At 41.7% G+C, this 19355-nt stretch overlaps 1 protein-coding gene across 1 annotated transcript in view; it reads right to left on the bottom strand.

Annotated features, from left to right (window-relative positions):
- The window catches only part of RYR3 (ryanodine receptor 3), a 379117-nt gene extending 361777 nt beyond the window's left edge, over positions 1-17340 (bottom strand). Inside the window, exon 1 of the mRNA XM_061158246.1 lies at positions 17167-17340. Within this exon, the coding sequence (XP_061014229.1) occupies positions 17167-17340 (174 nt within the window). The remainder of the gene's footprint in view (positions 1-17166) is intronic.
- Between the last annotated feature and the right edge of the window lie 2015 nt (positions 17341-19355).

The following is a 19355-nucleotide window of genomic DNA, read 5'->3' as shown; positions in this document are numbered from 1 at the left end:
TCATCCATCTACAGCAGACATGAGCTCATTTGTGGACTGCCTTTCTATCATTGATAATACATAATTATTTGCATTGTATTTATACTTTAAAGGCAGAGCCAATCATTAACCAAACTAATGCCTACATCTTGTCTCAACCAGGTTTAAGTATTTATGCAGTTAAGTGCCTTTTACATCCACCTTTGTCACTTCTGCAAAGTGTTTGATAGAATATAATGAGGAAAGTTATAACAGTGAATATTTAAATCTGAGGTTGTTGCTCAGTCTCTGTGTTTCTACAAAAGTCACTGGTGGCTTTGGGTTCAATCCCTGGGTTAGGAAGATCCCCTGGAGGAGAAAACAGTAACCCACTCCCGTATTCTTGCCTGGAGAATCCCATGGAGAGGAGCCTGGCGGGCTACAGTCCATGGGGTCACAAAGGGTTGGATTGAGCAACTAACATTAACTCTTACAACTAACACTAACACTTACAACTCTTTTAGAGTTGGCTCAACTGAGATACACAGGAATTAGGTAAAACTTAATATGGGCAAATGGAGAAACAAGAACAGAATTCATATATACATTTAAAATGTATCTACTTACCTATCTATATAATCATATCAGGTATTGCACTACCTTCTATGTAAGTATTACCTCATTTAACTCTAACATTAACTCTTTAACAAAAAGATGATAGTCTGTAAGTCAGAAAGGCTGAAAGGCTTCCCCATAACCACATCTGAGAATAGCATTCAAGTCAGGAACTCCAAACTCAACTCTATCCGATACTGTGTCAATATTCCTGAAGAGAAGGTTCTCATCTCTACACCAATGTGTGGGACTCTTAACTCTACTAGGCTGCTGCTGCTGCTAAGTCACGTCAGTTGTGTCTAACTCTGTGTGACCCCGTAGACGGCAGCCCACCAGGCTCCCGTCCCTGGGATTCTCCAGGCAAGAATACTGGAGTGGGCTGCCATTTCCTTCTCCAGTGCAAGAAAGTGAAAAGTGAAAGTGAAGTCGCTCAGTCGTGTCCGACTCTTCTGGACCCCAGGCTCCTCCGTCCATGGGATTTTCCAGGCAAGAGTACTGGAGTGGGCTGCCATTGCCTTCTCCTCTACTAGGCTACCCCCTCCCAATTTTTATTTTTTGGCCATACCAAGGGGCATGCAGGGATCCTAGTTCCCCCACCAGGTATCAGCCCTACACAGTAGAAGCACAGAATTTTAACCACTGGGTCAGAAGTCCCCTCCTAATTCTTGTATTTTAATAATTTAAGGACTTCATATTAGGTTCTTGACTATCTCAGGAAGGGTTGGTCTGGAATGGCCACTGGGAATGCAAAGATTATGACTGCAGTTGGTGAAACTATCTGGGCTCAAGAACTTTCTAAAGTTGAGACTCCTGGCAAGCAAGCTTATTTCCATCATTACACAGTTCTGAAATCTGACACTGACTTACCATGTAAGTGCTCTCTTCCAAAAAGCATTCAACTCTGGGCATGACGAGACAAGTTTCCACCAAGGACACAATACGTATGTAGATTTTAAACATGTATACATCCAGATTTTACACATGTTGGGGGAAGAGACTTTGCCTGTCTGTGTTAAGAGTTAGTGTGAAACAAGTTTAAAATGTATAAAACCTTGCATAAGGTTTTTAAAAATTTATTTTGGTATGGAAAAGGATAGACAGTCTTTCTGAAAATATTATACACAGAAACTATTCAAAAACATTTGAGTTCAACTTTTGCCTGGACTTTGCTAACAAAAACCATGTATGTAAACCGCAAGGCACCCAGAATTTAAACTCAGAGATGGAAAACATTCTCTTGGGGAGGAGAGGACAAAGATATTACTATGTTTTAAAGGAATGGAGTAAAGAAAGTGCCTTCTGATGCCCAAGGAATCAACCACAGGAAGGCAATGTTCTCAGCATCCACCAGTCTCTTGGTGGCCGTTTATTCTAAGGAACAGTGAGCATCCCTGGGAGGGCTGACAGCTGTGGAAAATCACTACCACAGTGCAAGAAGACTTACTAGGCAAAATCACAGTCCTGAGCAGAGTGACTTCTGCATCTGATGCCATGCTGGCCTGAGGTTTACTTCAAGAAAGAAAGATTATTCAGAAGGAAAGAGATGGAGTAGGTTGATCACTCACAAGAGAAAGGAAGAATATTATCAGGTTATAGAAAGGTGTTGATATTTTAAAAATCTAATAGAAAGCTTCCACTAGGGAGTTAAAAATTTACTTGAGTAGAACACTCGCTGAAACACTTCCTATGTGAGCAAGGAGCCACTGCCACTTAGAAGCAGGAAATCCAAATCACAGGCCAAATATCCTTTCACAGAAGTCCCGCCAGGAAATACCAGCCGAAAGTGATAAAGAACTAAAAACACTCACGGTCACTGTTTGTTTCCTTCATCCCTCAAATGCCCAGATACTGGCTGTTTAATTGACACTGATCAACAGATCTTTTACAGTCTAGCCTCTAACAGGGAGAATATTATTAATTCAAGTATGAGCCACACTGGCAACATCAGCTATCCTTTTGATGATGCTCAGAGATTTCTCGCAAGAGGCAACACAAATAAGCTTGTTCTGGAAGTGTGAATGTAGAAACACAGTTGGCCCAAGAATCTTCAGGGCAAGACTGCTGACACTTATGATTCCTGAGACTCTTCTTCAGGTGGTACTTTAAAAGAATATCCCAGATGACTCTGAAGCAGGACTTCTCTAACCTTAATTTGAAAGACACGTGGAGGAACTGAACCAAACAAGTAAATTCAGGTCCCTGGACAGTAACTGATTTTTACTCTAGATCTTTTGTTAAAGAACTCACTTCATTAAAATATAAGAATTTCTTGCAAATGAATAACCCAATAATTTGAAATACACATAATTGTTGTTTTTATGATCTTGCCTGGTATGGCCCCAACCAAAAGTAACACTGAGGTACCCTGGACACCAATATTCTGCCAAGCATCAGTTGCTTCTGGCACAGTTAGGAAGAATGTCCACCAGGAGTCTGGCAAAAATCAGTGCTGCAAAGCTTGTGTTCTTTAAAACGAGGAAGAAGGGGCAGTCAAAGAATGAGAGTCAAAATGCTGGGCAGCTGGCTTGTAAAGCTGCCTGCTGGGAAAACGCATAACTGACAGGCTGGATGGTTGATTTGGTTCTTGATTGAGCCAAGTTCTTCCTGCCTGGCATGGCTGGCGTGTTAAATAACAAAGGTGCCAAAAGGTGGAAATGCGGAACACTTGCACCTGGAAAAAACAAGCTGTGTGGAGGAGCAGCAAACACCACCTACTGTTTATAGACAGAGTGGAAACAATGACTCTCTATATGGTCCTAAAAAATATGGCCATAAATAAAACTCTAACTTAATGAGTAGCACAGATAATACAGCAAGCTCTGTGCTAAGAAATGGGACCCTAAATTCCTAGTTTTCAGTGGGATCTACTACGAGAAACTGAAGTTGTCATTCCAAAGAGCTTTCATGCTGGCAAAATAGCAGAGCTCAGGCAAGAGGAAAGGCAGCGGGTCAGCAAGGAGATGAAAGCAGCATGTGTGCTCCATGCGCTGTGAATAAATTAGGGGTGTCAGCATCAGCAAGCAGAGCAGCAGAGGGCATAGGATGGGAGAGCAAGAATGACGCGTGATTGACAGAAATGTCAAGTGATGAGATCAAAGCTGAGGAGGGCAGGCTGGCAGGAAAGCCTAGTCTCCACCTCATGTTTGCGTTTTAGTCTCGAGCTTGGTTTCCTTTAGCTTTGGTGGGAGGAACACTGATCAGCAGGTCACCGCCCCCATATTCCTTGGCAATTTCACTTGCTCTCTCCTCTCTTTTGAGAAATGATGTGGTTGTTAGAGAATTTAGGAACCATGGCGAGGCTTTTCTCCATTACCCAGAAGTGGTATCCAGCAGCTGCAGGAGAGGACAATGTGTTTCTCTTGGCCTCTCATTGCATAACAGGAAGGAGAAGATTGGGGGAAGCATTCTGAGGCGCCCACAGAGCAGAGAAAATGCCAAGCTCAACTAAAGGCTAACGGAACAGAGACACTGGGTACCCAACAGCAGCGCTGTCTCCCTTAGGGGCAATGATCACCTCTATTATTAACAGGGAGACCCTCCTGTGTACTGAGTCCTGCTTGACTGCGGCATCAGCTCCACGAGGCTCTTGGATTCAGGGTCTGAAGCGAACACCAAGCTCAGGGCGCCAAAGGCCAAGGACAACAGTCTGGCTTCCAAATGGTTTGAATTTTTCTTCCAACACCTCCTTCCTACTCTCAAATTGAATCCAAATTCCGAATGGAAATGCAGTTTTTATTTTTTGTCCCCTCCGTGGAATTTTCATTTTGGTAAATATCCCTAAAATGTCATTTCTGGATTCAAAAATATTTTTTTTGGTAGGGATATATGGATATATGTTCATAAAAGTTGCAAATTTAAAAAACCTTCGTGGAAACAAATAATAGTTATAAATGTTAATAGTTCAAATTTTTATAAAACTTTTCTCCAATACGTACAAGTCCTCCAGTATCCCATCCCCTTCAACTGCCCCATAGTATCTGATCTAGACTACTACCAGGAGATGTTCACATTTGCAAGGATTAGCACCACAGGTCCCCATTTGCAAGAGAGAATATAGTACTCAACACAGATATTTTAAAACATATTTTAAAACACTGGAGAGAGATTTAGCACTACCCTTCAGGAAGTAGCTGCATGAATTAAAAATGTTCACTTAATAATAAGCACTCTCACAGTGGACTGGTCTTTGTCTACTTCACTAGTGCCTTCCTTACCCAGAAGCATTCTAAGTATGAAGGACAAACAAACATCAACATGCTTATTGAACTATGGAGATCTGTTGGATTCCATTCTCTCCAAACCTTCTCTTGCTGAAGTCACCGATACCTTTCACTCAGCTCATGTGCCAGCTTTGATAATCACAAGGAAAACATTAGGAGACTCGGTCTCTTCTAACTTGAACCCAACCCATCACTCAGCATCTGATGAAAGTGCCCAGGAAATAACCATGTTGAATACTGCCCCTGTCCACCCATCCAGGCTCATATGACAGAGCCTTAACTTGAGTTTCCTTCCTTAGCGCTGCTAGGTAGCTAACCCAGGTGACTGAGGTTTACCATCAACAATGAGGAGAGAGAAGATTATCAAGGAGGGAAGGGGAAAGGAAAAGCCATCATCAGGAGTCACCTCCAGTACACAACAGTTGTGTCAGCTCGGCACCATGAGAATGAACACACTGATAGAAACCAACAGACCAATGCCACACCTCAAAGTGTAAAGTCCTTGCTCATGGTGACCCAAGAGAAGTTTGTCAGACCTCATGAAGATAAATGTCTCAAATCAGCTGCCCTCCAGCACCATCTGTCCTAAAGTTCTCAGTGAATAAGATGAAGCTGAGTGCCATGTCTGGCTTTCTAGTAAACTTGCCTATTTGGGAAAGAAGCAAGTTCATTCATCACTACGGCAGTTGGAAACTTTCCATGGCAGGCTGCAGTTAAGTGTGAACGTGATACTAATGAAGTCAAGGTTGGTGGTAGCTTTGCCTCATTTTGTGATGACATCTAGCTACTTTGTCATTACTTAATCAAACAGGGAAACAGATGTATAAGGCTGATGACTGCAAATTCAGACCTGCCACAATTTCCAAAAGGGAGGTCTGTGGACCAACTGCCTAAGGGCCACGCAGAAATTTGTTTAAAAAAATAAAAGAAGGTTTCTGGCCCCGCCCAAGACAAGGATGTGCTCATTCAAGTTTGAGAACCACGGACCTTCTGGGTGAGCTCGGTGCCAAACCCTGCAGGTGCTGGCTAAGATCACCATCTTTAAAGACAAAGCATTCATGACATAATTTATCTGGGAAACCAGGGAGTGAGCAAAACCACAGTGCTCATTTTTCAACTTGAAAAATGATCAGAGTAGGTTGTGGAAACTTCCTCACAGACATCATAAAGTTCTCATTTTTCTTGGCTATATTCTTCACCAAAAATGTAATTCTCTAGAGCCATGTACTACTATGTTTTGCTGAATGACAACAGTAAGCCCTCTTGTGTTCACTCAGTCTAGGAGCTTGCATTAAATTCTAAAAGCTCTCATCTTTAGGCAAAAGAAGTAGACCTGTTTGAACCTAGATGCTACAACTTATCAGGGTAATAATTCAAATTTCAAGTCTCAGGTGACTGCTCTTGGGATGGGAGTGGTGGGGTGGCAATTACTCCACCCTCAGTGTTCTGAGGCAGTACTGTACCTGAACCACCCCAAAGAGAAGATAATTTCTTCTATTTTGAAGCAGAAATATGTTGGGATGTATAGCAAAGTGCTAAAGTAGGGTTTATGGCTAAAGTCTTTGATGAAAGTGCTCTAATAAGAAATAGATCATTAGGGTCAAGGGTTTTTAAATTTTGTCAACCACTCAATAGCTCAAAAACAGCTGTCTGATAGAGGCTTACAAAAAACTTTCTTGTACCAGTTGCTCTCATCTAAAGGCTTTGCATAAAGCTCAGCTGACTTTATGTGGAAGAGAAGAAAAATGATTAGAAAACATCCTAACAGAGAAAGATGCTAAATCCTGAAATGACTGTGTTAAGAACAATTTGTAATAATCCCCTGAAATAATTTGGATGAAGAAAAACTCATTCTCCATAGCATTTTCAATTATTTAAAATCAACTGCTTGCTATACATCAGGAATTTAAGATGTTTTCGAATTGTGGTGCTGGAGAATACTCTTGAGAGTCCCTTGGACTGCAAGGAAATCAAACTAGTCGATCCTAAATGAAATCAACCCTGAATATTCATTGGAAGGACTGATGCTGAAGCTCCAATACTTTGGCCACTTGATGCAAAGAGCCGACTCACTGGAAAAGACCCTGACACTGGGAAAGATTGGGGGCAGGAGAAGAAGCGGGTGGCAGAGGATGGGATGATTGGATGGCATCACAGACTCAATGGACATGAGTTTGAGCAAACTCTGGAAGATAGTGGAGGACAGAGGAGCCTGGCATGCTTCAGTCCATGGGGTCACAAAGAATGGAACATGAGTTAGTAACTAAACAACAACAGGAATTTAAGAACCAACAAGATATTGTTTCCAAATGACTCAAAAATATTTCAGTTCATATAGTTATTTCAGGTCACTATTTACAAACCAATGAAACCACTGCGAACTACTGAAAAGGAAAATAAAGTTGTCAACTAAACTGGAAATCTTCTAAAACAATTTAAACATTTCCTTTACAAAACTCTTCTCATTTTCCTTACATTTTCTTTACAAAACTCTGCCAGGCAAGTCAGATCTGAGAGGTTATTCTGTGTAACATTTTAAAGCATGTTGGAATGAGAGCAAAACTAGATCTCTTGAATCCCTATCCAATGTTCTTTGTAAACAATTATTTCAACTGTGAACTATGAATATGCACATCATTTCAAAAGCTCACAGAAAAGGTCATCAGCATGACTGAGGTTTTATCCCCAGGTTTTAAAACACCCATGAGGAATAAAAATGATGGATGTCACATGCCTGGGGTTCTTGACAAATTCTAACACAAATGCAATGCATCATTTTAATTCCATGTAAAAGTAACAACTGGAAAAGAGATGTTCTTCTAATCATAGGAGGAAAAAAGGCAAGTCTTTGTAATCTAATTAGTAAGTTCAGGAGTTGGTGGAAGAAGAAAAAAATACTGCTAATCGAGACCAAAATAGCAGCTATTAGGTCTGAAAAGCAAAGCACCAAGAGCTGCAGAGGAGCCCGGGTATGAATAATACCTTCTCATAATTCACCTGGGGCCATTTGCCTGCTGTGAACAAGTGAATGACAAATGAGCAGCCGAGCCATGGTGCCACTTCACACGCTGAATAAATTCTCTGTGAAGATTCCCACCACTAAAGGTACAGACTGTCTTTAAATAAAAAGAAGGGACGGTAATGCCTCAAGCAGGTATGTTATCAAGACAGTATTAATAACTCAAATAGGAAGGAGGACAATATAGATGAGACAAGGTCTCAGGGTTAACACTTTTTCCCCCTTCTTTTTCACTAGAGAAGATATCTGGCAAACGACAAATGCATTAATAAACTTGATGTGCGTTGCTCTTAGCTTTTATGCTATTTGTTTGGATGTCTGTTTCCCTTATCTCTTAACTGTTAGAAACAGCAGAGCATGAGACTCAACATGGATGTAGAAATGGAAAGAAAATTTCTGGACAGGAAACCGGTTAGCTGCTGAATGGGAAGAATTGCCTGATGCAGCCATGATTTGCAGAATCTGAGCATCCCTAGGATTGGATTCCAGCCCTTCAACTTGATGAATTTACATATAGACCAATAGAAAATGAGTCCTTTGTCCCACCTACAACATAAGTCCCTGGCCCAATGTGAACAATCTTCCCTTGGGGTTCTCTCAATTCCAGATGTTCTTTCTCTCATTCTTCAGATAACCCAGGGTTAGGAGGTAGGGTCTGCGTCCTCCTCCTTCCCAGGAGTGTTTCTAGATCATTGCTCTTCCACAAGTTAACTCCTCCTTTAAGCTTCCTATGCCTGGTGACATCACCCCTTGCTCCCTCCCTTTTTGCTATTTGTGTATTTCTTTCAACTTTCCCATGTCCACTGAAATCTCAGGCCCCTCTTCATTCCTACTCCTGGTGATTAGAACACTCACATTGTTACTTGTTGGACTGTGTGCTCCCTTCAAATATATGAGCCCCAGCAATTGACCCCTGGCAACTATTAATATGACCTGATTTAGATACAGGGTCTTTATAGATGTAATTAAGTTAAGAGGAAGTCATTAGGGTGAGGCCTAATCTATTAAGACTGATGTCCTCATAAGAAGGAGAAATCACCAGGTGAAGTCAGAGATATACAGAGAGAAGGGTCATATGAAGACAGAGACAGAGACTGGGGTTCGGCTGTCACGAGCCAAGGAACACTCGGGGCTACCAGAAACCAGAGTGGGCAAGAAGGATCCTCCCACAGAGGCTTCGGGGGGAGAGTAGCTCTGTTAACACCTTGATTTCAGACTTCTAGCCTCCAGAACTGTAAGGGAATAAATTTCTATTTGAAGTCACTTAAATTTATGCTAATTTGTCACAGTAGCCCTAGGCAACTAATGGGCTATCTGAATAATCTATTGTATATTACAGTTTCTCAGCTATATTTCTTCCTCTTCGTCAATGATATTCTACACTGCAGTTCAGCCACCCTCTGTCATGGTCATACACCTGGGTCCTAGTTTCAGCCAAACTGGTCTCCTCTGAAGCCTCTCCTGGACACACCCCACTGTCCAACCATGAAGCCACCTTCCAGTTGGCTTGCTCACTCAATTACTCTCATCACTGCTGACACCCCTTAATCTTTTTCACTCCCAGTTCTTTCCCAATTCAGCTTAAATTCCAAGATACCATGGTCCAGTCTCCTAAACTCTCTTGTCCTTTTGACATTTATCACACTTATCTGGCAACCCTTTGACCCTGGCAGAATTCAACTATCCACTTTCTTCATGCTTCTGGTGGGCTGCTGCACAGGATGACATAATTTGGAAGACTGGTAGCACTGAAAAGTTATGGTCACCAACCTCAAGTGGCCCTTCTGGCTGAGCCCTCACACTGCTCAGCAATTGCACTAGTCTCCTCTAGGCCAGTGGTCCCCAACCTTTTGGTACCAGGGACTGGTTTCACAGAAGACAATTATTCCAAGGACGGGGATGGGGGAATGGTTTCAGGATGATTCAAGTGTATTACATTTATTGTGTACTTTATTTCTATTATTATTACATTGTGCATTGTGATTATACAGTAATGCAAGCAATGGGGAACAGTTGCAAACACAGATGAAGCTCCCCTTGCTTGCCAGCTGCTCACCTCCTGCTGTGTGGCCTGGTTCCTAACAGGCCACAGACTGGTACCAGTCCATGGCATGGGGTTGGGGACCCCTGCCAAGTGTTTTGGCTCACTCTCCAAAACTTTCTGCACAAAAACCTACAGGGTTAGTCCTATCCTTGCCTTCTTCCTCTTCAATGAAATAAGGGCTCCTCTTTTGTTTGAAGATCAATTCCTCACCTCTGTTCTTAACATCAGCTTTTTCCACTGTATCAGCAATTTGCACACTAAATTATCCATTCCCTCTTTTGCATCACTTTTTTTCTCTTTCTCCACTTCTACCTTCCCATCAACATGGAAACATGCTTAAGTCTTAAGCACATTTAAGTCTATTATAAAAATCCTTGCATCCGCCGACTCTCTCCAGCCATCACTTCCTCTTTCAGAGATTTCTGCACTTTCTTTCTCATTTTCCACTTGGACTCCGCCTCTGCTAAATTGGCTCTGCCCTTGTTAGCCCGTTGGGCAAGGTCTCACCAAGACTGCCATTGGCCTCCGTGTTACTACATCTAATGGACACTCCAACCTCACATTACTTTGCCTCCAAGTGACATTCTACCATGTGGACCATACTCTTCTTTGACAGTCTTCCCTTGCTTTCTGTGGCTTCTATGACATTGCAAATGCCTACTTTCCCTCTGATCTCTTAGGATTCTCCTCCTCATTCTCTGTGCTGTTTCTCTTCTTCTACTCATCTTTAAATATCTACACTTTCCAAGCCCTCTTCTCTTCCCTTCTTAACCCATATTTTCCCCACTCACTCTCTCCAAGCATAATTCTCTAACCCTAAGCCAGTATCTCTTAAATATTATCTCCATTTCAACCTCTCTGATCCATATATCCAGATGCATATCAAAATTTCCTCTTGAATGTTTTCCAGGCATTTGAATTCAGTATTCCCCCAATTGGGCAGATATTACACCCTCCTTTTTTTGCAAATTGAAGGCTTGTGGCCACCCTATGTCAAGCAAGTCTCTTGGCACCATATATCAACCACATTTGCTCACTTTCTGTCTCTGTGTCATGTTTTGATACTTCCCACAATATTTCAAACTTCTTCAAAATTATTATATTTGTAATAGTGAGCTGTGATCTTTGATGTTACTACTACGGCTTACTGATGGGTCAAATGATGGTTAACATTTTTTTAGCAATAAAGTACTTTTAAGTTAAGGTATGTACATTTTTGGACATAATGCTACTTTACACTTAATAGACAATATTACAGTGTAAATATAACTTTTATATGCACTGGAAAACCAAAAAAAATTGTGTGACTCACTTTATTGGGATATTTGCTTTATTGCGGTGGTCTGCACCCAGACCTGCAATGTCTCTAAGGTATACCCATATCATCTTTAACTTTGGGGATCACAGAGTGGTGGAGTGCAGGAGAAAAGACAGGTAAACCATCCTAAATCAATGCAATGGATGTTTTGACACACCCCTCCCATTTACAGGGTTTCTGTGCCTTATATTACAATACAGAGGCACAATACATCTGTCTTATCACTCTTTTAAAAATATACTTTCTAGAAAAAAAAATGATACTCTTTATATCTGTAAAAAATTTAGCTATAAAAATTTCAATATTGCTTCATGTACTGAGAGCATTTGCATTTTAATAGATTCTGTTTGATTTAAGCAAATACATATTTCTAACTTTGGAGTGCCAGGCGTTCAGAGGACAGATGTGGCAAGGTTGTGGGAGGGCGTATGGAGATCTGCCTGGGTATTCTTAAATATCTAGCCACTTGAAGAAATATGGCTTCTTTATCATTAAATAAGAATCATAATACTCTCTATTCCTGAGTACTATAGAAATTAGACAGTGATTTGAGTTTGGAATGAACCATCTTTAGGAAGTCACTTAACTTTTTCTAAATTGTTAAATCTTTTTTTTTTTTTAATCAATGAGAACAATATTTGCTTCATAGGGTTGTAAAGATTAAATGAGTGTGTAAGCACCTACAGCAGTATATGACACACAGACTATAATGCTTGATAAATGTTAAAAAAATATCAGAATTTCAATGTTTAAATCTCTATATTAAAAGACACGGGATTTTTAAAGCTTTATCATAGTTTGGCTTTTATAAGATCTCAAGCCCATAGCGAAGACAACACACTAAAATTACATTGAGAAGTTAAAAAAAAAGTATCCAACTTCAGGCTGAGCCTCTGCTTCCATAAATTTGTGCAGACTTAGTGTTTTAGGAGTAAACAGTAAATTTTTCTGAGCTGAAGATAATAAAAGCAACAGAAAATAAGGGTTTTTTTTTTTTTTTTTTTTAAGCCAAGAATTCTGTTCTAATTTATGTCATTGACATAATGATGTTTGCACAAACACAGATATTTAATTCTGGGTGTTCAGTACCTATGTAAGTTTTCAGAAACCATAGGAGGCAGTTTTTTTCAGTTTTCAAAAGAAGAGGTGAAAACAATAGGAATAAAATTTTCCTGGAAAATGTTCAATTTGAAAATTAGATTTGAAACTGGATCTTCCATTTTGAGGAAACCATGATCAGCAAGCCACAGTACTTCCGGACAGAAAGGCGGAACATTTTTCTGAGAGAGCCCAAAAGACTTAAGACGTGACACTGACTTTTAAGGGCAGTCGGGTAAACTGTTTCACCTCATCAACATCAGTTTCATTACTAAACTTTGTGAGACAAACAAACTTTGGTCTGTTGCAACTGATTTTCAACAAAAAGTTCCCATATTTTTCTTCTTTTTTGATGATCTACAATTAAGGAAGGTAGAAGTCAGGATTTGGAAAGGTGTTGGCCTATAATCATAAATAACTGCCATCAGTGAAGATTCCTGTGGGGTAAGGCTTATGAAATTCTCTTCTCTTTTCGCCTGAGAATTTGACCTTCAGTTAATTGTCCAATTTTGTTCTTGGGACAACCTGATAAAACTGATATGCTAATTATGTTACGAGAGAATACTGCTTAGGGTGAAAATGATCCCTAATTTGTAGCCTGCATCTGGACTGGAAAGATCATCAGTACTTCAAAGAAAGCTGTCTATTTGTGATTCCCCAAGTGTGATGATCCTTGTATCAGGAGTGGTCCTTCAAAAGCTAGGCCTGTGGAGTTGTTACGAGATACATCAGCTCCTGTGGAACAGAGCCTTTTAAGCCATGGTGGACTCCACACCTGCCTGATGCGAGCCTTGTCTCTTTGAACCCGAGCTGTCGTTTGGGGTGGGGATTCAGAAGGCAGGCCCTGGAGGCTGCAAGGATTTCTGCAGAAGTGCCTGACACTTCCCAGCAGGCAAGCTGTGGCTCTTGTCCTACTAAGCAGACTGAGGTCTACCAGCATCTTATGAGTCTGGATGTTAAGTTGAACCAAAGGCAACCTCTTGGTGGACACTGCAGATACAACATAGATGAGACACAATATTAAGAACTAGAGGAAAAATAGTCAATTCCTGATTCCTGGGGATACATTTTCCATTTAAAAATGACTGTCAATATGTAACATAAATTGCCACTGGGAATCTGCTATATGACTCAGGGAACTCAAACCCAGGCTCTGTAACAACCTAGAGGTGTTGGGATGGGGAGGGAGGTGGGAAGGACGTTCAAGAGAGAGGGGACATAGGTATACCTATAGCTCATTTGTGTTGATGCTTGGCAGAAATCAACACAATTCTGTAAAGCAATTACCCTCCAATTAAAAATAAATAATTTTTAAAAGTGACCATCAATAAGCATTTGCTGCTATTGATAAAAACAGAGAAGCAACATTTCCCTTCAATGTTGCCTGGTCCCTGGTTTCAACACTGAGTCTTCCCTACAAAACAAAATACCTTTTAACTCCTCACACTGTGCTTATTTGAATGGAAACCTGAATAAGGGTGCTTCTGTGTTAACATCTGCAATTTCAGGGGCCTTCAGAAAAGGCCATGACAAGCAAAGCTCAAAGTCACAAGAATTCTCCCAAGTGCTCAGCAGTTCCTGGTTTATAGTAGGTGTTGATATTCTAAAATTTTTGCTTCCTGTATTTCTACCCTCTTGCTCTTGCTTCAATATGACCTCTTTTTTCTCAGAACTTGAACACAGAGAATATCTTTTAAGTACCTTATCTCATGCCTTCTTTCTCTGAGGTCTTCCTTCTCCCTAGAGTTCATCTCAATTTTACCTCTCTGAGTCCCAACTAAGTTGAAATACCCTTGACTGGGATGGCCCAAGGTCACCAGCTGGCTCTGTTGCCAGTTGATAAGAGTGACGTTTGAGGTCTGCGCCTTATACCCAGTTTGCCAGGCTTGGGAAAAAACACACCTTCTCATTTCATCGCATGGTTAACATTAGCTTCCAAGAGCCTAAGAATGGCACTGTTGGTTGTGAAATCTGATGGTAGAGAATTAGGAGAAATATCTAGAGAAAAAGGGAGGGAGCAGGACAGAAGAGTTTTGTGTGCATAGCTGGAGCTGACTATAGGAAAGCCTGAAGCCACATAAAATAGGTTAATCTAGCAGGCTGCTCCCAGTAGTGGTGACAGGAAATTCTGAAGACCTATCTATCCTGTCCATGAACTTATCCTATTTTTCTGTGAGAAGCCCTCATGGTGCACTTTCGTCATACTATATACAGAAGAGACACACACTCATGCAACTCTAACAATTGGTTTATCCTTTTGGAAAACCAATTTAATGTTGTTTATACTCTGATGCCATGAATTCTTCTCCTGGACAATACTCCAGGAAGCAAAAGTAAACCAACAAAACCACGTACATAAATTTTTCTTTAATAACCATGAAGATTACACAGCAATATGGAACTGGCTGAAACGTGAAGGAAAAAAGGCAGAATGTCTGAATATCCACTAGGAGTGTGACTTTGAAAATATATGAGTACATGTGGACAAAGGCCAGAGTGAAAAACAAAAATGATAACAGTTGTGACAGGGAATACAGTCACAGATGACATATTTCCTAGAAAACTTCTTCAGTTGCATTACCTTGTTTTATTTTATTTTGTTTTCTTTTTTCCATTTATTTTTATTAGTTGGAGGCTAATTACTTTACAATATTGTAGTGGTTTTTGCCTTACATTGACATGAATCAGCCATGGATTTACATGTATTCCCCATCCCAATCCCCCCTCCCACCTCCCTCTCCACCCAATCCCTCTGGGTCTTCCCAATGCACCTTGTTTTAAATTTAAAATGAAAAACCAAAATAAGAACAATCAGTCACGTGGGTGTTAGGAAGGGTTTTTCTCATCCCTAATGTACTTCTGAGTGGCATGGGTTATTATTTTACACCTGAGGGATGCAAAGAATTCTTAGGTTATGATATATAGTTCTCTGTTTTAGGTAATCTGGGCTAGGTACTAGTAAATCACAATAGCCAATGGTTAAATAGAGTTTACACTGTGCTAGGTGGTTCACAAATATTAACTAATTTAAATCCTAATAACAACATTCCTAAGTTGTTACTATTAAATTTCCATTAAGCAGATGAAGAAAACGAAGTTCAGAAAGGTGAGGTACCTTGCTCAAGGCCCTAGCTTAGCTGGTGAGTGGTAAACACAGGATTCAGACTCAGAGTCTGGCTCCAGAGCGATGCCCTAAACCCATGTCCTACACCCTACTTAGTGGATGACTAGAAAATGGTACCATGGGTTTCTAATTCAGACCAATGTCCTTTCCATTACACCGGACTGCATCTTATCTGGAAGATGAGAAAGCTGGAAACAAGACTGAGTGACTTGCTGATGGTCACATGATGAGCTAATGGCTGAGAATCAACTTCTTGACTTATAATCTAATGATTTTCCTATTATCCCAGACTGCTGGGAACGAAGAGAAAAATACCTAGCTAAGAGCAAAAGTAAATGAGGAAAGACCTCAGGGAAATCAAACCTAAGACCTCTAAAAGATAAAAATCTTCTTTGTCTCTTTGCTCTGCCATTTATTTGAATGTGACTCTGTCCTTCGTGCTACTGACAGATGTCTGCGCTCATGGACCAGGGACTTCCCTACATGGGAGGGAGGCAAGTGATGAAGTGCAGAGGGGCTTCAGGGAGGCGTGGCCACCATGGGGCACACTTGATGTTCTAGGATTTGGCCAAACTGCATGTGTCTGTGCTGTACATGTTAACACGGAGCAATGACATACTAATCAGGCGGCTTTGCTGGAAAATATAACCATTTTCTGATTTAAAGTAGTCTATAGGAAAAACTGAGTATGGGGGGTGGTGGTGATGGGTAATTGTGTGCCAACTTGGTTAGACTATAGTATTCAGTCATTTAATCAAACACCAATCAAGGTTTTGATCTGAAGATACTTTGTACATATAATTAACATCTACAATCAGTTGGCTTTAAAAGGGATTATTACCCTTGATAATGTGGGTGGGCCTTCCCCAATCATTCAAAGACCTTATGAATAAAACCTGAGGTTTCTAGGAGGAAAAAAATGTCTGCCTTAAGACAGATTCAACTCTGGAATTTTCTAGTTGATCTGATCTATGGATTTCAGATTTCCCAGCCCTCAAAATTGCATAAGTCACTTCCTTAAAATAAATCTGTATCCATCCATCCACCCATCCATCCACCTATCCAGAAAAAGGAAGATATCCTATTGCTTCTATTTCTCTAGAAAACCCTGACTGATATAAAGGTCTTTCTGGGACTGCAAAGTACTGTGAGAATATGGGGCACACAGATCCACCTGACATACGGCTTGTGAAAAGGAGAAAGCAAAGGAAAATGGAGGAAGCAAAGTTTCACTGAGGAGAGAGAACACTACATGGCACCACGCAGGCGGGACCAGAGCGAATGTCCCTCTCTGCCCCTGAGTCACAGCAGGCAGTTACAACCACCTCAGCACAGTCGCAACTGAAAGTGATGAGCTTGTTGTCAGACACAGGCCCAAGGACCCATGATCGCTGAAGCAATAAAACAATAGCTGGGAGTAAAGAAAACACACTCAGATTTCTAGGAATTAACAACAAGGAAGGTGTTTGGGGAGTAATAAAAGCATCTTCTCCCTGAAGACTGACAGTGACCTCCAGGCGTCCCCCATGTGCTGCTGAACACTTAAGGACAGGTACTATTAATTCTTCGCATTCCTCTGGGCTTCCACTGTACAACTTTCTAGGCTGGGGAGAGTTATGAGATCTGCTTCCCATTTCAAAGATAAGTATATCTTTCAAATTTCTTCCTTACCACCCTCATCACCCTCATCATCACTTCCCGGCAGTCCCACCCCTGGACAAGTGCTTGGGAGGCCAAGAGGGAAGGTGCAGAGCAGATGGGCAATCTCACCTTGGCTTCTGATGTGGGTTCCAAGAAGCACAGGCGATTCCCAAGTCCCTCGGCTGCCAGGCAGAACTTCCTCTGCTCCTTGTGAACATTGGCGATGCACTGGAGGACCACTTCATCTTCCTGCCAGGGGAACAGAGACCCATGTGAGGAGCAAGGGACTACCTCCCAACGCATAGCCAAGCCCCTAAGGCACCTGCTGCATCTTCATCAGGTCCACTGAGGGGCACATACTTTTGATTATTAGATAAAGGAGAGTTTGTTCCTCGCATGGCATACCTGCGTTCCTCCCCTGAGTCAGGATTCTACTCAACTCTGGGGAGCAGGGTAGCAAGGACTTGGAACAGAGGTACTACTTAAGTTCACAGTGTGAGCCTCACTTCTGAAATGTACAAACTGCACACCATCCAGGTAAGCAGTGGATTTCAACCCTTGAGGGAACCTTAAACTAAACCTAAGCACTTTCTCCAAATAAACAATTAAACAATGAGGGAAATTGAGATGGCGGCAGAGATCAGAGGGAGGCAGGATCTGTGGAGGGAAGGTCCATTCTATGACAGGCTGGAAAAAGACATGTTTTGTTGGAGGAGAGGGATGTATGCAGTGGAAACGCATATGCCGGAGATGACAGAGGAGGCTGTGGAGGGTACCAGCAGATGCCTTTAACTTCTCTTTTTATACTGAGTTATCGTTGACTGACAATGTGGTGTTAGTTTCAGGTGTACACCGAAGTGACTCAGCTAAACATAAACATATATAGCACAGGGAACTCTACTCAATATTCTGTAATAATCTATATGGGAAAGGGGATGCATTTTAGATATGCATCTAAGGAAGACTGAAAGGGAAGGAAGACAGAGAGAAGCCTTGAGGATCCAGGCTGGAAGGAGGAGTCATCAAATAGAAGAGCCACTCTGAACTCCCAAGGAGGGGACCTTCCTCCTAGGCGGCAGCCTCAAAAGCAGCCCTCCTCCAATTGCAAACACCTTGTTGGAGTGGCATTCCTCTGCTTGATGGTTCAGAAATGAGACTGACTTCCATTTACAGGAACATGATCACCCCCTGCACAACCCTGCCTGAGGATGAGAGGCAAACCTCTTCCTTACCCATCCCTCCATCCTTGCTCCTCCAACCTGTCAGTCCACATGCTCTCTCGCCACCACCACTTGACCTCGGGTTTCAAACACCAAAGACGACTTCCAGGCATGGCTGAATTAAAGGGGGAACCAGAGGAGCACCAGGTGGAAATGCTTCTTCTCAGCGCTTGCTCTCCTGTTCCCCATCTCACTCCCAGATCCCCTTGTGTTAGCGTCAATCCTATCCTCCAGTATTGGAAAGGCACGCTAAATAGACATGATTTTTCTTCCACTGTGCCTACAACACATCTAGTCACATGGAAAAATGAAATCCTCTATGTGGTGGGAACATGAAGAGATTCAATAGGACCAACCCCCACAAAGAGGTCTGCAATGCCCAGGGATTCGCCAGGGGCGATAGGGAAATTTGAGACATCACAAATCACAGACATATCAGGTGAACATTGAGGGAATAAAAAAGGCTCCATACTTTCGCTCTCCCTGAAATGTCACTGTTCATCACTAAATTGAGTCAGTAATAAATTCAAGTCTCTGCTTCAGAATTCAGTCTTCATTTGAGCTGAGACAGGAGAGAACTCCAGAATATCACTTCTCTCGAAATGTGGGCTCAGGGGGATCTCTGAAAAAAAAATGAAGTTTTTCCCCAGGCAGAGTCTCCCCTAGATCCCAGGGCCATTACCATCCCCCTGGGGGGCACAGGGAATGGGGGAGGATTCTGAGTTGTCAAAAACTTCAGAAAGGTGACACAAAACAGGGACATGGGAGTTAAATGGTCTGTACTGCAAGAGGCAGTCCTCAAAACACATAATTTTTCCATCCAAAGCGTCAAGAAGACCCCTTGTTGAGAAATAATTTAAGTATCTCCCACCCACGTACCATTCGCCAGTGGAAACAGGCATTTGAAAATCTCAGAACTTGATCTATGGACCAGATTTCTCACAAACAAAGGGAAAGTCAACAAAGTTTTCTTTATAACATGTGTCTTAGAGAATCTCTTTCCATGATCTCCTTTCCCAAGTTCTTTCCACTCTCAAGTGCCCAAACCATTTGGCACTAGCTGCCCTGGGGGTCTATCTGTCTTCTGAAATTGACCTG

The sequence above is a fragment of the Dama dama genome, chromosome 12, assembly GCF_033118175.1.
Source record: "Dama dama isolate Ldn47 chromosome 12, ASM3311817v1, whole genome shotgun sequence".
In the NCBI taxonomy this organism is placed as follows: Eukaryota; Metazoa; Chordata; class Mammalia; order Artiodactyla; family Cervidae; genus Dama; species Dama dama.
Note: the sequence above shows the minus strand (reverse complement) of the source record. Positions and strands in the feature narration are given on the sequence as shown.